Genomic DNA, 18,775 nt, shown 5'->3' with positions numbered 1-18,775 from the left:
TGGTATTCTTTTCTGAAACCTTTAGGTATCATTTTCTAAAACTTCTGAGTATCAGTCCCAAAAACGTTTAGGCACAAGTTAAGAATGATTTGTAAGACCTTCGAATATAATCTCAAAATCTTCAGGGCGTGATCTATAAAACCTCTGAGTATGATGTTTAAACTTTCAGGTACCTTTTTAAAATTTTTAAAGTTGTAAGCCTTTAATTTAAATGAACATTTTCAATGATAAAAATGATTTGTAAAATCTCCAAACAAAATTTTAAAGTTTTCCGAGTGTGATCTATAAGAGTTCTAGACAAGACATTTAAAACTTTTAAGTTTATTTTTCAATTTTTTAAAGTTATGGAGTCTTTGTTTTAACGAAGCATTTTTAATAATAAGAATAATTTGTTAGGCCTTTGGATACAATCTCAAAGACCTCCATATGCGATATATAAGACTTCTAAGCATGATTTTTGAAACTTTCGAATATGATTTATAAGACCTCATGGTATAACCTTCAAAACCCCTGGGCAATAGTTTTTCCAAAATCTCAGAGCATTCTTCTCAAAACCTTCAAGTAATATTTTTCAAAAACCTTTGGCTAACATTTTCAAACTTCATGGTGTATTTTCAAAGCTTTAGGATACAACTTTCTTGAGTCTTTATTAAGAAAAGTATTTTGAAAATTTTTTGTAAAATATGTTTTTCATTTTATTTAAATAAGTCATATTTGAATGTAATGATTGTTTATATTTTTGCATACTCTTATTTAATAGAAAATATGCATAAATGAATTACTATAAAATACCTTATTTTGTTTGGGGTTGACTTCTTTAGATGATCGAGATTGTATTAGATAATCAGCTCAATTTTTTTTTTTAATAAATTTTGATGGTTAATTGAATTCATTTGGATCTCACATTAATTTCGGTACTTCTAGTTGATGGTCAAATGTATCAAGCCAAATATAAAGTTCAATTGCTAATCGGCCCTTAGAGCCCAAATCCAAATGCATGTTAGGATTTTGTTTTAGGCCTTAGAGTCCAATAAAAATGTCTTGTCCATTTTTATTTTATTTATTTTCTTTTTAATATTAAAAAAATGATAAGAATCCGAAAGGATTTAGATTTTTTTTTTTTTTGAAAATATAAATCCTTGAAGATAGAAGTTCTGGAATGAAGACTTCTTTTAGATCAAGAGTTCTTTTTGAATCGGGATTAAGACTTATAAAATGCAGAATGCAACCGCTGAAAAGGGGGAACAATTTTTGGCAAGCTTAATTTTCAACCATCCGTTAGTCAAGAATCACATGAGCTATCCTCAACCCGGCAACCATTACCACTAAATCCATCGCAACCTAGAACCAAAAATTGACAACCACAACCTTTCTCAACCAATCACCACCATCACATCAGATTAAGCTCCCCTTGAAACACGTAAGAGTCCACCACAAAAAATTCAAATAAATTATAATTATCCAAAATTTTGAAGAATTAAAATATTTTCAAATTTTTAAAAAATTAAAAAAAGAAAAAAAATTCAAAAACAAATTCGGAGAAATTAAAAAACCAAAATAAAATTGAAAACTCAAATGAATAGTAAAAATTTCAAAAAGATTCCCAAAAAATAAAAAAAATGAAAATTTTAAAAATTCCTAAAATGTTTAAAGAACGAAAAGAAATCAAAACCTAATTTTAGAAAAGCTCAAAAAAATTACAGTAAAATTTTAAAAAATTAGAAAACAAGTCCTAAAAATTTTTATAAGAAATTATAAAAAAGCAAAAAAAATGAAGTAATAAAAACAAATCTTGAAAAAATCCAACAAAAATATGACAAGCTTTAAAAAATCCTAAGAATTTAAAAAATTCCCAAAAAGTTTGAAAGATTTTTAAGGAAATTCCAACTAATTGCAACAAATGAAAAAATTTTGAAAAAGAAAAAAATAAAGAAAATAATATAGGGCCAAAAGTTTAGATTCTTTTTTATTTTTAAAATTTTCATTTTTTAATTTCTCATAATTTAAGAATTTTTAAAATTTTCATTTTTTTAGAAATTTTGAACTTTTTACCTTTTTTTTTTTGGTTTTTAAAAATTTTTCGCTTTAAGAATTTTTTTAATTTTTTGGATTTTTTACTTTTTTCATATTTTTCCCTTTTTTTCAAAATTTTGAATTTTAAAAAAAAATTTACATTTTTTGAAAGTTTTGAAATTTTAATTTTTCTAATTTTTTATAAAAATTTTAGGATTTTTGAAAATTTTTAGTTTTTTAATTTGTCAAAAAATTGTTTTGGATTTTGTTTGGATTTTTCAAAAATATTTTAATCTTTAATTTTTTTAAATTTTTTTTTCAATTTTTCTTCTAATGCTTATATGGCAATCATAATGTAACGATAACTGAATGTTTTTTACATGTGTTATAATTTTATTCGCTATTGATGACAAGTTGTAATTTGACTAATGGTGTTAGTCTAAAGAATTAAAGTATAAGATGGTATTAAATTTTATATATCTAATTACAAATTTTATTTAAAAAATTAATAAAAAATATACGATATAGAACATTTTTGTATTTAACTCTTTATTTAATTATTAATAGCATTAAAAGAATATAAATGCACTCTTAACGTGCATTTATACGAGACATTTGAAGGGAAAATTTCATTAGAATCAAAGTTTTCCAAAATTCAAATATAAATTTACTTGTTTGGGTAAAAATAAAAGAAATTTTCAAAATTTTGAAAGATTTTTAAGATAGAATTTCACAATTTAGGATGGAGAATTTTGAAATTTCAAAGAATTTTGAAATGCTAATATTTTGAATTGCATTAATTTAAAATAACAGAATTGATAATCGTATTATTTGCATAATTATTTTTTTTGAAAGAAATTTTAAATATTGGATTTGGATGAGATAAAAAAAAATAATTATAATAGATAAATAATGATATTAAAGATAAAAACTAAAATAATAAAAAAAATGTAATATGGATGTTATTAGATTTATAAAAATGTATAAATATTAATAATAATAAGAAAAATTAAAAAATATAATGAAGTTTTATAGTTAAAATTGAAAAAAAATAAAAGCCGGGTGAAAAAGGAAACATAGTAAATCTTGACTTCTTACCATAAAAATAAAGAATGTCACAAATTTCATCTGTTAAGATAGAATTTGAAAAGAGAATTTCGAGTCTTCCAAATTTTCTCGTTCAAATTCCTAGAATTTTAACAATTTTTTATTTTTATTTTGCCAAACAAGGTAATTTTATTTTAGAATTTTAAAAATCTTTCTACAAATTAAATCTCTCATTCAAATCCTTTATTCAAAAGCATTCTAAGTGTTTTTTCAAAATTTCTCCAAATCTTTTACCTTTTACTACATATGATCCATTATAAAATACAAAACACAAAAAATAAAATATCATTTTATTTGATTATAATATTTTTTTTATCTTTTTTTTTCATATTATTAATAATATCTATATATTTTTACAAATATAATCATACTCATATATATATATTATTTTTTTTATTTCTTCAAATTTAAATAAACTAAAATTTCTTTTAAAAAACATTTAACCAACTATAACAATTACAAATACTAATACTTTAAAATGATGAATTTTAAAATATTTTAATTTTAAAATTTTTTGAAATTTTAAAATTTTTCATCCAAACATACCTTTAAAATTATTTTAGAAAAGAAAATATTGAAATCTCTTTAATAATTTCTTGGTTAAAAGGTCAAAAATATCTTTGAATTATAATTTAATAAGTATTTAAATTAATAACATTTTATTGTAATCAATCAAATTTTTAATTTTTTTTTATTTTGACTCAATTGAATCTTTAAATAATCCAAATCTAGTCATGTGATAATTTAATTAATTGAATCTTTAGAACGATTTTAGAGAGAGAAATAAAAAAAGAAAAGAAAAAATTTATTTGATTTAATTAATATATATTAATTATATTATGTGATAAATTTTTATTTATTTTATTAATATCATATGAAATTTTATTTTAATTGATAAAAATTCATGGTATTAACTTTTTTATTTAAATAAAAATTTAATTAAATGTAAATAAATATTATAAAATATTAATTATAATCAAAATAAAATTTTAAATAATTTTTTAAATATAATTCAAAAACTTGTTATATCATTTACCTAATTTTTTCAACTTCTAGTGTGGGAGGATATGATATTAATTTGGTCAAAGCTTGCCTTTCGTTAAGACTTAAGAAAATGGACTTGTTAAATCTTGGATGAATAGAATAGGCACGTTAAAGAGTGAAAGGGACTATAATAATAATTAGATAAAATTTAGAAAGATCTAATTAGTATTACTTAAAGAACAGAAAACAATTGGTAACATCTTTGTAAGAAAATGATTTTATTTAATTTTTTTATACAAGGAGGCCGCGTTATAGGGACTAGGGAAGATTCATTTTGGAACAGGTCTTTTTCAGAAACCCCGTGGGAGAGAACCGAGAAAAAGAGAGAGAGAAAGAGAAAGAGGAGGAGGAGACACGAACACAAAACTAAGAAAAAAAGAAAAGAAGAAAAAGGTAAAGATTCGATCTACAATTTTCACGTACACCAATTCCCATTTCTTTCCTTTTTCTTGCGTTAGAATTTTTTTTTCTCAATTAGAATTTCTTATGATTTGGCTTCTCAATTATGGGTAAGATTCTGATTTAAGAATTGTCCTATCAAATTTCCTTATCTCTGAATTTCATTTTTGCGTGAACTTAAATTTTAACATGTTTTAAGACCCATAACTCATTTTTTCTATAAAATATTTGCATTTATTTCCTTGTTTCAGATTCATTTGGAATCATTTTGTGCCAAAATAATTGCCTTTTTAGATATATAATTTTCATGTAAAGTTGGTTTAAAGGGGTCTGGTAAATTTCCTTTGTTGCAAACCATAAGTTTTTTTTTTTTTTTTTAAGTTTTTGGTATTGTTGTTTTGCAGGTTTTGTGTCTCCTCTTGAAGAGAGAATGTCAATGGAATATGAGAGTAACAATTGGATTTGGGATGGGGTGTATTACTATCCCCATCTCTTTGGTGGCCTAATGCTAACGGCCGCCTTGCTCGGTTTGTCAACAACTTATTTTGGTGGAATTGGACTTTTCCCATTGTCATATGTTTGGTCAGATTTAGGGATATTCCACAAGAAGAAGCGTGAGAAGAAGCGCATTCGGGTTTACATGGATGGATGCTTTGATCTCATGCATTATGGCCACGCCAACGCGTTGAGGCAAGCTAAGGCATTAGGAGATGAATTGGTGGTGGGTGTTGTCAGTGATGAGGAGATTATTGCTAATAAAGGCCCTCCCGTTCTACCCATGGAAGAGAGGTATTCATGCCACTCCTTTTTTCTTTTCGTTTTCATTTTTAGTTTGGTATTATGATTTCATAATCTCTAGTTCATTTGTGCCTCGTTCTATTTTGTATTTTACTCATGTAGACACAGTTCTGTTTAGAATCATCATTAACTGTGTTTAAGTTTTAATCACATAGAAATCATTCACAATATCTTGGCTTATTGATGGAAGTTTTGAAGACCAAGTACAGCTCAATAGGCTGTCATGTCCTCAATATGTGAAAGAATAACAGTAGGAAAAGTTAAAATAACATATAATCTGAGCTAAAGTGCAAAAATGAAGAAGCCAAATAAATAATTATTGACAGGTTGGATCTTTGTAGAACTGAACCTTCAGTACTTCATGTCAGGGCTTCAAATAGTGCCGGCATTGCAGTGTAGCGGCTACTATTTAGTGGTAGTGGCACCCTCCGCCACTGCTATTCACTTGCAATGAGGTTGTGAATGGCAATCACACTCACATTGGAGCTTTGTGGCCATAAATAGTGGCATAACGGCCAATAGCAGTTGTAATGGGATGTTAATGCCATTTTTTATATTTTCCAAATCAAATCACACAATAAACAAAAATCAACCTAGAGAAGAAAACCCACACTAATTTCAAACAATTAAGTCAAATCCAACAAATTTAAGTCTCAATCAAACTAAAAAATGAAATTACTTCATGGTAAAAAACAAATACCCATTTTTTAAAATTTGAGTTGCGGATGGTTTGAAAAAAGAGCTCGCATATAGCCTCCATACTGTCAGCTTTAGGCTGTGCTCTATGTTTTTTTCTTCAATTTTGACTCTTGAGAGGGATAGATAAATGAGACATGGCAGTTTAAAATCTCTTGAGGGAGAGGCATTGAGGATCTGAGCAAGACATGAGGGTCATTGGTTGCGTTTGGTGGCTTTGTTGCAAGATGGGGAAGAGAAGTAGAGACAGAGGAGGAAAGAGAAACAGAAGAAAATGGAATGGGGATTTTGAAGGATGAAGACCATGCTCTACTATTGGTGAGAAGAGAAGAAAATGGGTTGGAATTTATTGAGAATTTGGTTTACAAAAGCGAAGGCTGATACTGATATCATGAGGTTTTAAAGATTAAAATTGATTTTTTTTTGGGTTTAGGCGAAATGATAGGAGGGAAAAATAAATATGGATGGGAAATAGATATTTGCGAAATTTTTAATTATTTAAATGAAATTTTAAGGGGGATGTTAGCTCTTAATTAGTTAATTTAATTTTGTATAATTTAATACATGTATAATCATTTAATTTAAAAGAATTAATTTTATTATATAATTTTGATATTATGAATGTTATTGTTAATTGAATTTTTTTGTAAGTTTGATTATGGTTATGTTGCTAACTATTATGTTATTTTTGTTAATTAATTATTAAAAATGTTGCACTTGTGTATTTGATTTAATGTTAAAATACAAGTATCTATGTTCAAGGAATTATATTTGAATCCCTTACCCCAATAATCATATCTTATAAAAGAAAATTTTAATATTCATCAACATTCTTCCTAATAAGATTAAATATGTATTTATAACATTCATGTCCATAAAATTCATGAATATATTAACGAACATGTTAGATATACATATTAATTTATGAGTTGTAACTAAAAATTTTATTTTAACATATAAATGAATGAATTAAAATGTCATAAATTACTTTAAATATCATAAATAAGTGTTATTATGATTATAATAATTATTTAGTTCATTTTTTGATAAGTTGTGTAAAATAGGAAAAAATTCACAACCACGATGAGCATAATTACCGTTATTTTATCCATTACATCCACAACGGTAATAAATGCAACGCAACTGAAAATGTAGCTACAACCTCAATTTAAATCCCTGCTTCACGTATGCATTTTATGTTAATTAATGAACAACAAGGATTGTATAGGCTAGTTATCCGGTGCAACAGTTTCGTTTACAAAAGGTTCTAGGTTAGAAGGTTGTAAACCTTAGGTATGTTCTTTGCATCTAACATAATGGGCTGCATTGATATTGATAAATGTTATGCAATAAAATCCTGAACTTTCAACTTAATTCATCTGTGTGCTGGAGTTCCCCTTGATGGTTTGTTTGTCATATTTGTTCCTCATGGTGAGATTTTTGTAATTAATTTAGTTTACTGGTTCCATGGATCTCATTTGAAGTTCTCTCCAGGCTGGCACTTGTCAGTGGATTAAAGTGGGTAGATCAAGTAATAGCGAATGCCCCCTATGCAATTACTGAGCAATTCATGAACAGTCTGTTCAATGAGCATAAGATTGACTATATAATACATGGTGATGATCCTTGCCTTCTCCCAGATGGAACTGATGCTTATGCCTTGGCAAAGAAAGCTGGTCGCTACAAGCAGATTAAACGCACTGAAGGTGTCTCCAGCACTGATATTGTAGGTACTAAAAATTTTCTTGAACGTGCTCAAGATTCCATTGGTTGTGGCCCCTTCATTTGCTAGCTTCTGTAAAAATTGTGTGCCAAGTATAACATTGTTTCTAATTATTGCACAAATTCTATGAACATAGGAAGAATACTTTCTTCTGTAAAGGATACTAAAGGAGGTGGAAGTAATAATAGCACACTTTTGAATGAAGATTCGGGTGAAAGACATCAATCAAAAAGGGGACAGGTTTCCCAATTCCTACCAACATCTCGGCGGATTGTGCAATTCTCAAATGGCAAGGTACTATTTAATTTCACTCTAGTTATCAGCCTGAAAAGAAAAAAAAAAAAAAAGAAAGAAATGAAAGTGACCACCACTCGGATTGTGCAATTCTCAAATGGCAAGGTACTATTTAGTTTCACTCTAGTTATCAGCCTGAAAAAAAAAAAAAAAAAGAAAGAAATGAAAGTGACTACCACTTGAAAAATCTTGAGCGATTTGTGTTTCAAACGCATGCATTTCTCTCATCTTTAGATATTAGGTGAATGAAAAGGTAATTTATTTCTATACCACATAAAATCGACATAGTCTTTCACCGAAGGTTATAAGAAATGCTGCACAGGAAGTATTTAGACCCAATCAGTGATTTGGTCTACTACGCTAGTAGAAGCCTGAAAGGATCAGCCAATGCCATGTGAGTTCCCTTTGGCCATTGCTTTGAGGATAAAAAGAAGAGAAAGTAAGCTTTGTATTAAGGACCCTCCACAAGTTTCTTTAAGAGTAGCTCTTGGATATGGAGATCTTGATAGCAAATTGTAATTTTAGGCAACATGAACATGGAATAAAGTATGCTATCTTTGAAAATCTGTCAACAAGAAGAGTAATAGCCTCAAAAACTCCAAAAGTGCTTGGTGATCCTATTACAAAAGTTAACCTGGTCTTGCCAAGTTTGCCTGGTAAAGGCTTACAAAGTCCTATATTCTTTTCTCTTCTTCAGCCAGTTGACAAATATGCAACAAAAGATGATTTTCTGACGTCCTTCTTCAAATTACGTTGACAAAATTAATCATTTACCATAGCAATTGACTTGTTACGATCAAACTGGCCAGCTGCCCCTCTGACAAATAATCTTCTCACCATTTGTTTAATTAAGGATGTGTTGCGTAAATGCAATCAAGCTTCAACGAAAAGGTAATCATCATGAATGTAAAAGTCTGGATAAAAGGCTTGCTGCCTTGTTAACAGATTAATATATATATAAATATAAACCATTTGCTCAAAAGATGATTTTTTGAGAGCTGATCTAAAGCTTATCTGTTGGACAGACTTGGAAGTATGAATATGGATCAATGGCCTGGTGCATCCACTGTTTTTTTCTCACTAAAAGCAATTTTGTTTCAAAATGGCCTAAAATTCTGTCATAAGTTGATTCCCTAGCACAATGGCTGTCTGCAAACATTTCTTGTAAAAAATTTATGAGCTATTTCTTTATCAGAGGTGGGGGAAATTGAGGGAGGTATGGCTAGAGGTGGAGCAGATTCTGTTCTCCTTTTGCTTTCTTTAACCCTTTTTCTGTTGTGTTTGTTAGTGCATAATTTGTGGTTCTCTTTCCCTGTCAGTCTTATTCAGTTTTTACCCAGGGACCTGGACGAAATGCTCTCGTTGTGTATATTGATGGGGCATTTGATCTCTTTCATGCAGGGCATGTTGAGGTATTACTATCCCTTTGATACTTTCACAACTGATTTTCTTGTTGGTTATGTTATTATGATGGCATAAACATGTTAGATATTGACAATTTGGTGATTGCTCTACATCAAACCTAAGTTTTTTTATTCCAGCGTTGCTGTAAGATAGGCATTGATTAACAGCTACTGTCTCATTATATAGCCTCTTTTAATGTATGTATTATTGCAATTCTTGAGCATAGCTTACTGTTAACTGGCTTGGCTACTGGCTTCTGCACATATGAACTGAGTAGCTAGCTGATATTGTTGATCTATGGTGATGATTTAGTAACCCTTCTGAAACTTGAATCTTGATCGTAATTAAATTGTAGGATGCCTATCCTGGAATGAGGATCCTTTAGATATGCACTTTTTCTAGCAAATTTTAAAGTAGAGTGAACAAGCAAAGTGCTGTTGAGAAGCTGGGGTCAACCTATTTATTTTTGGACAAGTAAAGCTCAATCTATTTAATAATTTGAGTTGACACTATTATATCATTCAAAGGCATATTTGAGTTAGATAAGGGGACCATGGTGTGGGTGGCTGGGAATTAATTACTAAGTCAAATGCCAGAAGTTCTAAAATTACTTTCTGAATTATACAATTTTATCCAGATATAGAACGTGATCTCCTGTTGCTAAATTCTGCGCTTCATTCTTTTTATTTAGCGGTCCCCAACAATGGAGGGAAGTAGTATGGTATGTATATGACTTAAGGTAGGTACTATTAGAAAGTACTGATACCCCATATTGTCAAATGGCAGATTAATATTAGAAAGCCCAATTGCTTTGTTGAAGTGTTGTAGTTTCCCCACATCTATCAAGCAACTAACTAATCCCAATAAGACACCATTCTGATATCTTTTGTTGTAACATTGAATTACTCTGTAATTGAAAGTCGTTTGCTGAATCAATAACATGCCAATCTAGATGGTGACATCTCCTGACTGATCCTTCCGGGAAAAGATTAACGTATCCAAAATATAAAGGCTGTTGTCCTCAATCTGAAAGTGGTGTGATGTCTCTTCCACCATTTAGTTGATGTTATTTTCATAATCAAAATCAGAAAATGTGCTTGTATACTCATTGGTTGGTTAGAAATAACAAAATTTATTGTTAAGAAAGCTTGCGCAGGAAGTTATACTACCTTTCTCGCCCATATCCTATGTAGGTTCTTAACCCTTATTCTTGGAAAGTCCTATGAATGCATTGTCTGACCCTCTAGAGGATCAACAAAGAAAACAGAAACTGGAATAAAATGTTGGGGTTAACTACTAGAAATGTGATGTAAGAGTTTGTGGACTGATCATTGGAAAAGTGAAAGAAAAGAAAAGGTATTGGAGTAAGGAAGGATTATCAAAATGTATTTTCCTGTGGCTAATATTTGAATAAGACAGAAGAAATTAAGAATATTAAACTTATGTGTTGAGAGAAGAGGAGAAATAGCCTTTTATGGTTTTTTTTTGTCTTTTTTTTTGGGGGGGGGGGGGGTGGGGGAGGGGGAAGAGGGTGTGAGGATTTGTCTGAAAGACATGGAGGGTATACAATCATAAACTTAGCTGAAAATAATCGGAGAAAATTTGTGATCTACTTGATCCATGTTACATGGTACTTGCTTTTTCTAGAATAATAGAACTTTTGCAACTCATTCCTATTTGTCCATGTCCCTAAGCTGTCTTTTATGTTTGCTCAGATCCTCAAGAAGGCAAGGCAGCTTGGAGACTTTTTGCTAGTTGGTATCCATGCTGACCATATTGTGAGGTAGTTCAGTTATGTTATGCTTGGTTTTTATTTGGTCTGATTTGTTACCCCTTAAATTTTGTCCGAACGTTTGGGTTTGGAAGGTTGAAAGTTAACATTAAATATATGCCCATACATCTGGTTACATCTATAAAGGGCTTCTATGAAAGAAATAACTGATGAGTCTCCTTTGCGTGTAGTGAGCATAGGGGGATGCCCTACCCAGTTATGCATGTACATGAGCGCAGTCTTAGCATGTTAGCTTGCCGATATGTTGATGAAGTTATCATTGGTGCACCTTGGGAAATTACAAAGGACATGGTGTGTAATTATCTTTCTCTGAAGTTTATATTGCTATGCCTATAAGTACATATAAATTATATTTCTGTGCAAAGGAGGAGTATATTTCCCTTTGACTAGGTATCTATTTCTTCATAATAACATTCTGTGTGGCTTCATTATTACCTTGTTCGGTGGTGGAACAAACAAGCTACTGTCAGTTCACAGTGAGTTTTAATATGACTTAATCATGGCGATGTGTCTGCTGGGAACAAAACCCATTGTTAGTTTAGGCATTTGAAGTGAGGAAAAGGGAAGGGGGATGGTTTGATCGGGGGAAATAAGACATAATTTCTTCTACTCCTAATTATCATGATCCATTTTATCAAATTTTGTACAAAAGAATGCATCTAAATGTTAGAAATCAAATTTTAAATTGAGGTGATTCTTGTTGGTTTAAGAATAAATGAATCCTTGTCTTTTGCTAAATCTGCTGCTTATACGCCAAAGCACGTCCATTCATTAAATACTTGTACCATACCACTTAATGATTTAGGTGTTTCTAGTTTCTGTTGCCACGTGCTGGTATAGCAATTTGAATCCCCTCCCTAATGCAATAAATGTGTTTCTTTTTCTTAAATATTTTTAAATATCTTATTTCCATTTTTTTGTTAACTCATTGTGCATTTCTGTACTCTTTATGGCTATGCTATTGGCAATTTGCATTATTGGTACTGCTATTGCTATGGTTTGTCATTCTTTAAAATGGGAAAGGTGTTCTGAGGCTACTTTCTTTATTTGAACAGATTACAACTTTCAACATTTCTTTGGTTGTGCATGGGTCAGTTGCAGAGAGTAACTCTTTGTTGCCTGTAAGTTTTCAGACTTCCCCAGGATTTGTTTCACTGTTATGACCCCTTGTGTCTATGGATTTAAAAGAACTGTTGATTTTGCTCCTACAGGGTGAAACTGATCCATATGAAGTTCCTAAGAGCATGGGAATTTTTCGGTTGCTTGAAAGCCTTAAAAGTATAACCACAACTTCTGTAGCCCAAAGGATAGTTGCCAATCACGAGGATTACATGGTATTACTTACACTTACTGCATGGATTTTTTTTGGGGTTCACATTTATGACGTAGATAACTGGAAATGCAAGTTGATTGGCAGTTTACCTTCAGGAACAACATCAATTGCTAGACACTTTATGGATGTTATTAGCTGAGACATTCCAGATTATATCTGACTATGGATATTGTTGAAGTTGTTTTGAAGCTGATTACATATAAAAATTTCTTTTTGTTTATACTCCTCCATGCTAGTGCAATTTCAGGTTTTTAGTACATTATATCTTAGTATGCTTGTATATATATCTAGTTATCAATATTCCTCTAACTTTGCTGCTCACTTTCAATGTAGAAACGCAATGCCAAGAAGGCACAGAGTGAAAAGAAATACTATGAAGAGAAGACTTATGTTGCAGGAGACTAGTCGTACAGGTTTACGTTAGGTAGCAAGTTTGGTACAGTTCTTAACGCTAGCCTTGACCATTCATGTAGATGCTTGTTGAAGACAGTATTGAGAGATAGGAAGAAAAGAAATGACACGGAAATACATCAATACCAGAGACTTCCAAGCGAACAGTTTTAGCTTTTATTATTTTTATTTAGTTCCTGAGATACAGAGGAATCTTATAATAATTTGTTTACTATCATGCTTGTAAACAATGTAATCCCTGATTAATTTATCCCCTGGTGCTCCTAATTTATTCAAAAGCAAAGAAGCTATTTTTATATTACCTGATAATTTTGATTACTAGTTCCAGGTTTATTAAAATACATAGACCAATAACCCAAAACAAATGAAACTATCCCAAAATAAAAAGAAACTATCTTGCTAACCCCTGGATTAGACAACGTTCCAGTTCCAGGGTTTAAACTAGGTGAAGTTTGTTCACGCTAAAACTATCTTCTCTTGACGGATAGATGGGAAAGTGGCATTCTTACTGAAATGAAAACAAAAAGCACAAATCTAAATTTGCATCAATTACCATTTAAACATCAGAACCATAAGATCAGAGAAGAAGATACAACCCAATTCTTCCATTTAGTAAAGGAATGATTTCTAGTTGCCAACATCAAAACTACACGCATTTGCAGCCAAGCCAAAAAGGAACCCACAGTCCCATTATATTGCCCCCCATCACCTCTTTACTTGAGCTTTACCCAGCTCATGTTCCTACGCTTAAGATTAGACAACAAAAAATACTTCCAAGGCAACATTCCAAGTCTCCCACTAAAACCAGTCATTGAGACCATGTGATTGGAGTGAACTGGTTTTGAGGAGGCTGGGGGATCATGCAATGCTGCTGTGGCCAGTGATGGATGGCCACGCTTAAATTCAACCCATCAAATTCATATCGACGCTCTTGCTCCATCCTTAGGTTGTCGCTATTGCTTTCTTCTATATCCATTTCATCAGCTTCCTTTGACTCACCATCTATACTTTCTACTGAAGGAATCTGAGAAGGAACCCATGGCACAACTGCTAGATATTCTTCCGTCGCCTTCTTGCTCTCTTCAGTTTTAGTATCATCAAAATCTGCTGATTTCATGTCACTTCCTCGCAGGAATTGGTCTGTAAATCAATTTTCAAAGTCCCAAATCAGAACTAGGAAATCCTTATAAGCTAAAACTTTCAACAACAACAACATTACGAAATTAAACAACTATCAGAACAGAGTAGAGACATGAATGATATATTTGGGGATAAAAGGGAAATAAAATCAGAAATAATATACCTACCCTTAAAGCCACAGATGAGGTGAGAATTGAGAGAGAGGGAGAGGGTAGAAGGGGAAGGCAAGAGATGTTTATTATGAAGAAGAAGTGGGTTAAAGAGAACGATGGCTTTATCATGATTCTCAGGAAAGGACTCCTCTTCCTCTATAATGGGGGGTAAATCAGCATCCAAACGCCGAATCTTAGTGGCTGGCGATGAAAGGGAAAAATCGGAGAAATCATCGTTAACTTGGTCAATGTCCCTCTTCAACTTCCCACTCAAACCCATTTCTTTTAATTTTTTCTTGCAACAACCAAGCGAATTCAATGTTGTTGCAGTAGCTTAAAGCAAGAAATTTATGAGTGTCTCTAGATAAATCCAGAAAATAAAGCAGGATACCGTAGATATTAGTAGTACCTTCTTTTTATTTATTTATTTGTTTTATTTTATTTGAAAGTTGAGTGTCCGACGATACAAAATATCTGTCGTGGTTAGTCTTGTCAAATCGTGGTTTGACGTATGATTTGATTGATTCATTAATCTCTCCCAACGAAATCACTCCATTTAATCTTTTTAACACGTGTTCCACTACGTAACGCCACTTTTTCTTTTCTTCCTTTCCTTCTTGAAAACCTACGTGTAGTACGGAGCTTGATTATTCGCACCTCGCATACAAATTGAATATATTTTACAATTATTATAATATTATAAATTTTTTACATAAAAATTTTTTATAAAATTATTAAATAGATAATTGATTTATTTTTTCAAAAGATAAATATTAAAATAAAAAAAATATTTTTTTTGAGAAACAAAGTAAGTTAAAAATTTTGAAAAGATGGATAAAGAGATATTAAAAGGATTACAAACAATTCTTTATCATAGAATGATATAGAATTCAAGATCAAGTAGTTAATTTGTCTTTTTTTTCATTCTTAGATTCTATGTGTTAGATAAAATATCAAAATTAATTTGATCAGAGGGCTTTAATAGTCAAAATCATGATAAAGAATTCTCATAATATAATTTATTATAAAGCATTGGCTCTTACTTTGACATGATCAGGCAGGTTAGCCACTTGTGCAGTTGAGGCTTGGGTAAAACTTAACCTGGGAACTATCTAGAGTCAAGAGGCTCCTCGTAAAATTAATTCTGAGATATTAATAGAGGTTACCCGACAAAAATTGACATAGAGTCTATGCTGTGTTAGAGATGGTATCAGAGTGCTAGTTCTGGATAGAAGAAATTATGTTTTTGATTCTTGATTATTGAAGTTGGATAAGAAAAGTCAAAAGAGAGTTTTATTTTCATGGATTTATCAACCACTAGTAATTCTAGTTCTCAACCCTCATTTTTTAGATTTTTTTTTAGTTTATCCTCTTTCCCTTCTTATGTGCTTAAAAAGTCTTCTTCTTCTAAATTAAAATTTTTGTATGAAGTAAATTATATCCCAAAAGAAAAGAAAACCAATAAACAGTTCTTCTTATTGTAAATCCTTATATAGCTTTATCAAACTCTTCTTTTTTTTTACTAGATTTATAAAAACCCTTTTAAAACCAAAATGCTCAACTCTAAAAGAGTATGTTCAAGCCACAAACTTTGATCAATATATTCTTCTAGCAAAAACTCAAGAGTACTTTGTTACTTTTCAGATCCCAGAAGAATTCTCTCAATAGTGGTTAGAACAAGGATACACGCACATCTATTTTGGTGCTATCAAAGTAGTCTTGACATTTCATGACAGAAATGATATTCCTGTCTGTACCATAATGGCCTTGTTGGACACAAGATTTAAAGAATACAAGCATGCAATACTTGACATAGTTGAGACAATGCTTAATGTAAGAACTGTCTTTTTTTTTTTTGTGATTGCAAAAACATGTGGAGTCCTTGGAAGAACATTTGATTTGGAGTCTAGAGGAAGAGTAAAAAGCATGGTGTCTTTAACTTTTTGGAGTTGTTCATCAAGTTTTTGATGTATTTATGCTTTTACAAATCTTGTCAAAAGTTTTCAACATCATCTTGTAAATATCTCTAAGGTTCATGGTTTTAACATCAAAAGATCTAAGATTCAACTGTGTCCTTGTTTGCTGTGCAAGTTCTTTTGGAACAGAGTTGAGAAAAACTTACTTCAGGTTGACATCATCAAATCCACTAAGTATGTAAAAATATTGAGAGAATTGTTGATAGTGTTTGTTAAAGTTTTTTGGATGAAGGGAACAGTATTTTAACTTGAAGAATTATGCTTTAATCTTATCAAATCTATGAGTTTTTTGGCCATAGTGTGATCTATGGCAAAGGAGTATTGTGAGAACCACTGAGAAAGTCTGAGTAACTATGTATTTGACATATATTTCTTCTTGAAATTAAGCATCTTATCGAAGGCTGACATATCTAATTTCACAAGAAAGTGATAACTAATAAGGTGAAATTTAAAATTTTGGATTCCATACTTTATAGCTAAAATTTCTTTTAGTGTAGAGTAATAATGAAGCTTTGAATCTTTGAATTTACCACTCTTGTAACCACATATCTGTTTGGTTCCATCCTTTTCTTCTAAAAGGATTACTGACTAAAATTGTTCACTTGCATTTGTCTGTAGTATTTTTTTTCATTTGAAAGAATCTTTAAAGTTAGAAGTGACGTGTTATTATCTTCAATGTTTGTACTGCTTTTGTCTGCTTCAGAGACCACGTGAAAAGTTTTTTTCTTAACATTTGTCTGAGAGGATGAGTTAACTATGTAAGATCTGAGAGAAATTCACTCATATAATTAACTACACCAAGGAATTGTTGTACTTGCTTCTTTGAAAAATTTTTATAAAAAAAATCTGTAAGTGTTTGAGCAATGTGAGATTAAGCTATGTACTGTCCATCTTTCAAATGCATGCTTAAGAAATCAATTTCTGAGGCACCAATGATCATCTTTTTCTCTAAGAGCATTATCACATACTGTTGAATAATCTGTTGGAACTTATACAATAGTTGTGTATGAGAAGTGACATTTGGAGAGAATAGTAAGATATCATTAATGTAAATTAATGTATTATAAAAAATGAGAGTAAATATCTTCGTCATTGCTTTCTAGAATAGTGAAGAAGCAACTTTTAATCCAAAAGGCATAACTGTCCATTGAAAATGGTGTTGAGGGATACAAAATGCCATTTTGTATTTGTCTTATGGATGTATACCTAATTGCCAAAATTTTACTTTCAGGTCAAATTTGGAGAAGATTTTTGCATTTGTCAAATTTGCAAACAAAGTTTTTCTATTTGAAAAGGGAAATTTATCATCTGCAAGGAAAATGTTAAGAAGCTTGTAATTAATCACCAATCTTAATTTTTTACGAACTTGTTCTAAATGTTTATTGACATAAAATGTGTCACATGCCTATGAAAAAGAGGTTGGTTCAATTAATCCTTGAGCCTGGATAAGGAAACATTATTGGATTGCCAGTTTGAAATGATCTGGGTTCATGCTTGAATAACTTGCTTTTGTGAGATTGGAATTTTCATCTTTTTGAAGGGAAGGGTAATGAAAAATTCAAAGTTTTTCCAAAAAGGGTGGTAGTATTTTTGGAGAAATTTTGAATAGTTTTCTACACAAAAAAAGTGAATGAATTTCTGTCTAAATTCTTGAATGACATGTGAATGAATTTCTGTCTAAATTCTTGAATGACATCTGGTTGGATGGTTAAGGTGAAGAGGTGGAGAAGGTTTTTTCAAGGTCTAAAATAACTTTCAAACTTTATACCTTTTTCACTAAGTCTTAAATTTGATATACTGATTATGACATCAAAACCAATAACAAGGTCTTTTTGGAAAAGTAGAGATCTTAAAATCTTTTGAGTTATTTAACAACCTGAGAAAATCTGAAAGGTAACAGAGTTGTTGATAAAGTCTGTAGATAATACATTCTCATCAATAGTCTTGAAAAAAAGTTTTTTGTTTTTTTGAAAGGTTTTTGGTAAGACAAAATAGGATTTGCTATGGTTTGTGTTGCACCAATGTCAAAGAAAGTGGTAACTGTTATGGAAGGAGAATATTTATGAGTGAAGATCTGAACTGGAGCTAGAGGTAGTTTTAGAGGTTGAAAGGTTTGGATTTTTTAAAGTTCTTAGATTGTCATATACTCATAGCATCAATCATTTGTAAATTCATCTGAGTAATCAAACTGCTTGATCATAAATAATGTTCTTTCATTCTGCTCATTATCAAGGGAAAAGATTGATTCAAGGTTATTATCAGAGAGATTAATACTAGAGATATTAGCAATGTCTTAGATTATCTTGACTGATCTTTTGTCTGACTTTGGGTAATTTTTTACAAAATGTCCTCATTTTCCACAAAAAAAAAAACATTTTAAACTTTTGATCTTTAGGTTTTTTTTTTCTTGCAAACTTGAATCTTTTGAATCTTCTAGGCTTTTCTGCTTTTTTGAACAATTTTTTGGATCTAAAGAAATGTGAGTTTTTGGGA

At 30.6% G+C, this 18,775-nt stretch overlaps 2 protein-coding genes across 16 annotated transcripts; one reads left to right on the top strand and one right to left on the bottom strand.

Moving 5' to 3' along the window:
* Positions 1-4,274: 4,274 nt before the first annotated feature.
* On the top strand, positions 4,275-13,315 carry LOC111284202 (ethanolamine-phosphate cytidylyltransferase-like). 15 transcript variants are annotated; one of them, XM_089762263.1, is made up of 10 exons: positions 4,323-4,557; positions 4,968-5,352; positions 7,552-7,787; positions 7,917-8,179; positions 9,415-9,486; positions 11,194-11,261; positions 11,441-11,561; positions 12,326-12,391; positions 12,482-12,604; positions 12,937-13,315. In XM_089762263.1, the coding sequence occupies exons 1-10, from the start codon at positions 4,377-4,379 to the stop codon at positions 13,006-13,008; spliced, it is 1,587 nt and encodes a 528-aa protein (XP_089618389.1). In that variant the 5' UTR covers positions 4,323-4,376; the 3' UTR covers positions 13,009-13,315. The 15 variants fall into 15 exon arrangements, 13 of the variants coding, with proteins under 13 accessions (XP_089618397.1, XP_089618399.1, XP_089618398.1 ...); XM_089762262.1 differs by having other exon boundaries at positions 9,394-9,486; XM_022872927.2 differs by having other exon boundaries at positions 4,328-4,557; positions 7,917-8,074; positions 9,394-9,486.
* A 230-nt stretch (positions 13,316-13,545) lies between these two features.
* On the bottom strand, positions 13,546-14,713 carry LOC111284204 (uncharacterized). Its single transcript, XM_022872929.2, has 2 exons — positions 14,322-14,713; positions 13,546-14,154 (listed from the first exon to the last, which is right to left on the bottom strand). Exons 1-2 carry the CDS (start codon positions 14,584-14,586, stop codon positions 13,823-13,825), a joined length of 597 nt encoding a protein of 198 aa, XP_022728664.1. The 5' UTR covers positions 14,587-14,713; the 3' UTR covers positions 13,546-13,822.
* Positions 14,714-18,775: the final 4,062 nt, after the last annotated feature.

This window comes from Durio zibethinus, chromosome 6 (genome assembly GCF_047325235.1).
Source record: "Durio zibethinus cultivar Kanyao isolate XHJ-2024 chromosome 6, ASM4732523v1, whole genome shotgun sequence".
NCBI lineage: Eukaryota > Viridiplantae > Streptophyta > Magnoliopsida > Malvales > Malvaceae > Durio > Durio zibethinus.
The sequence above is the reverse complement of the archived record's forward strand: the minus strand, read 5'-3'. Positions and strand labels throughout refer to the sequence as shown.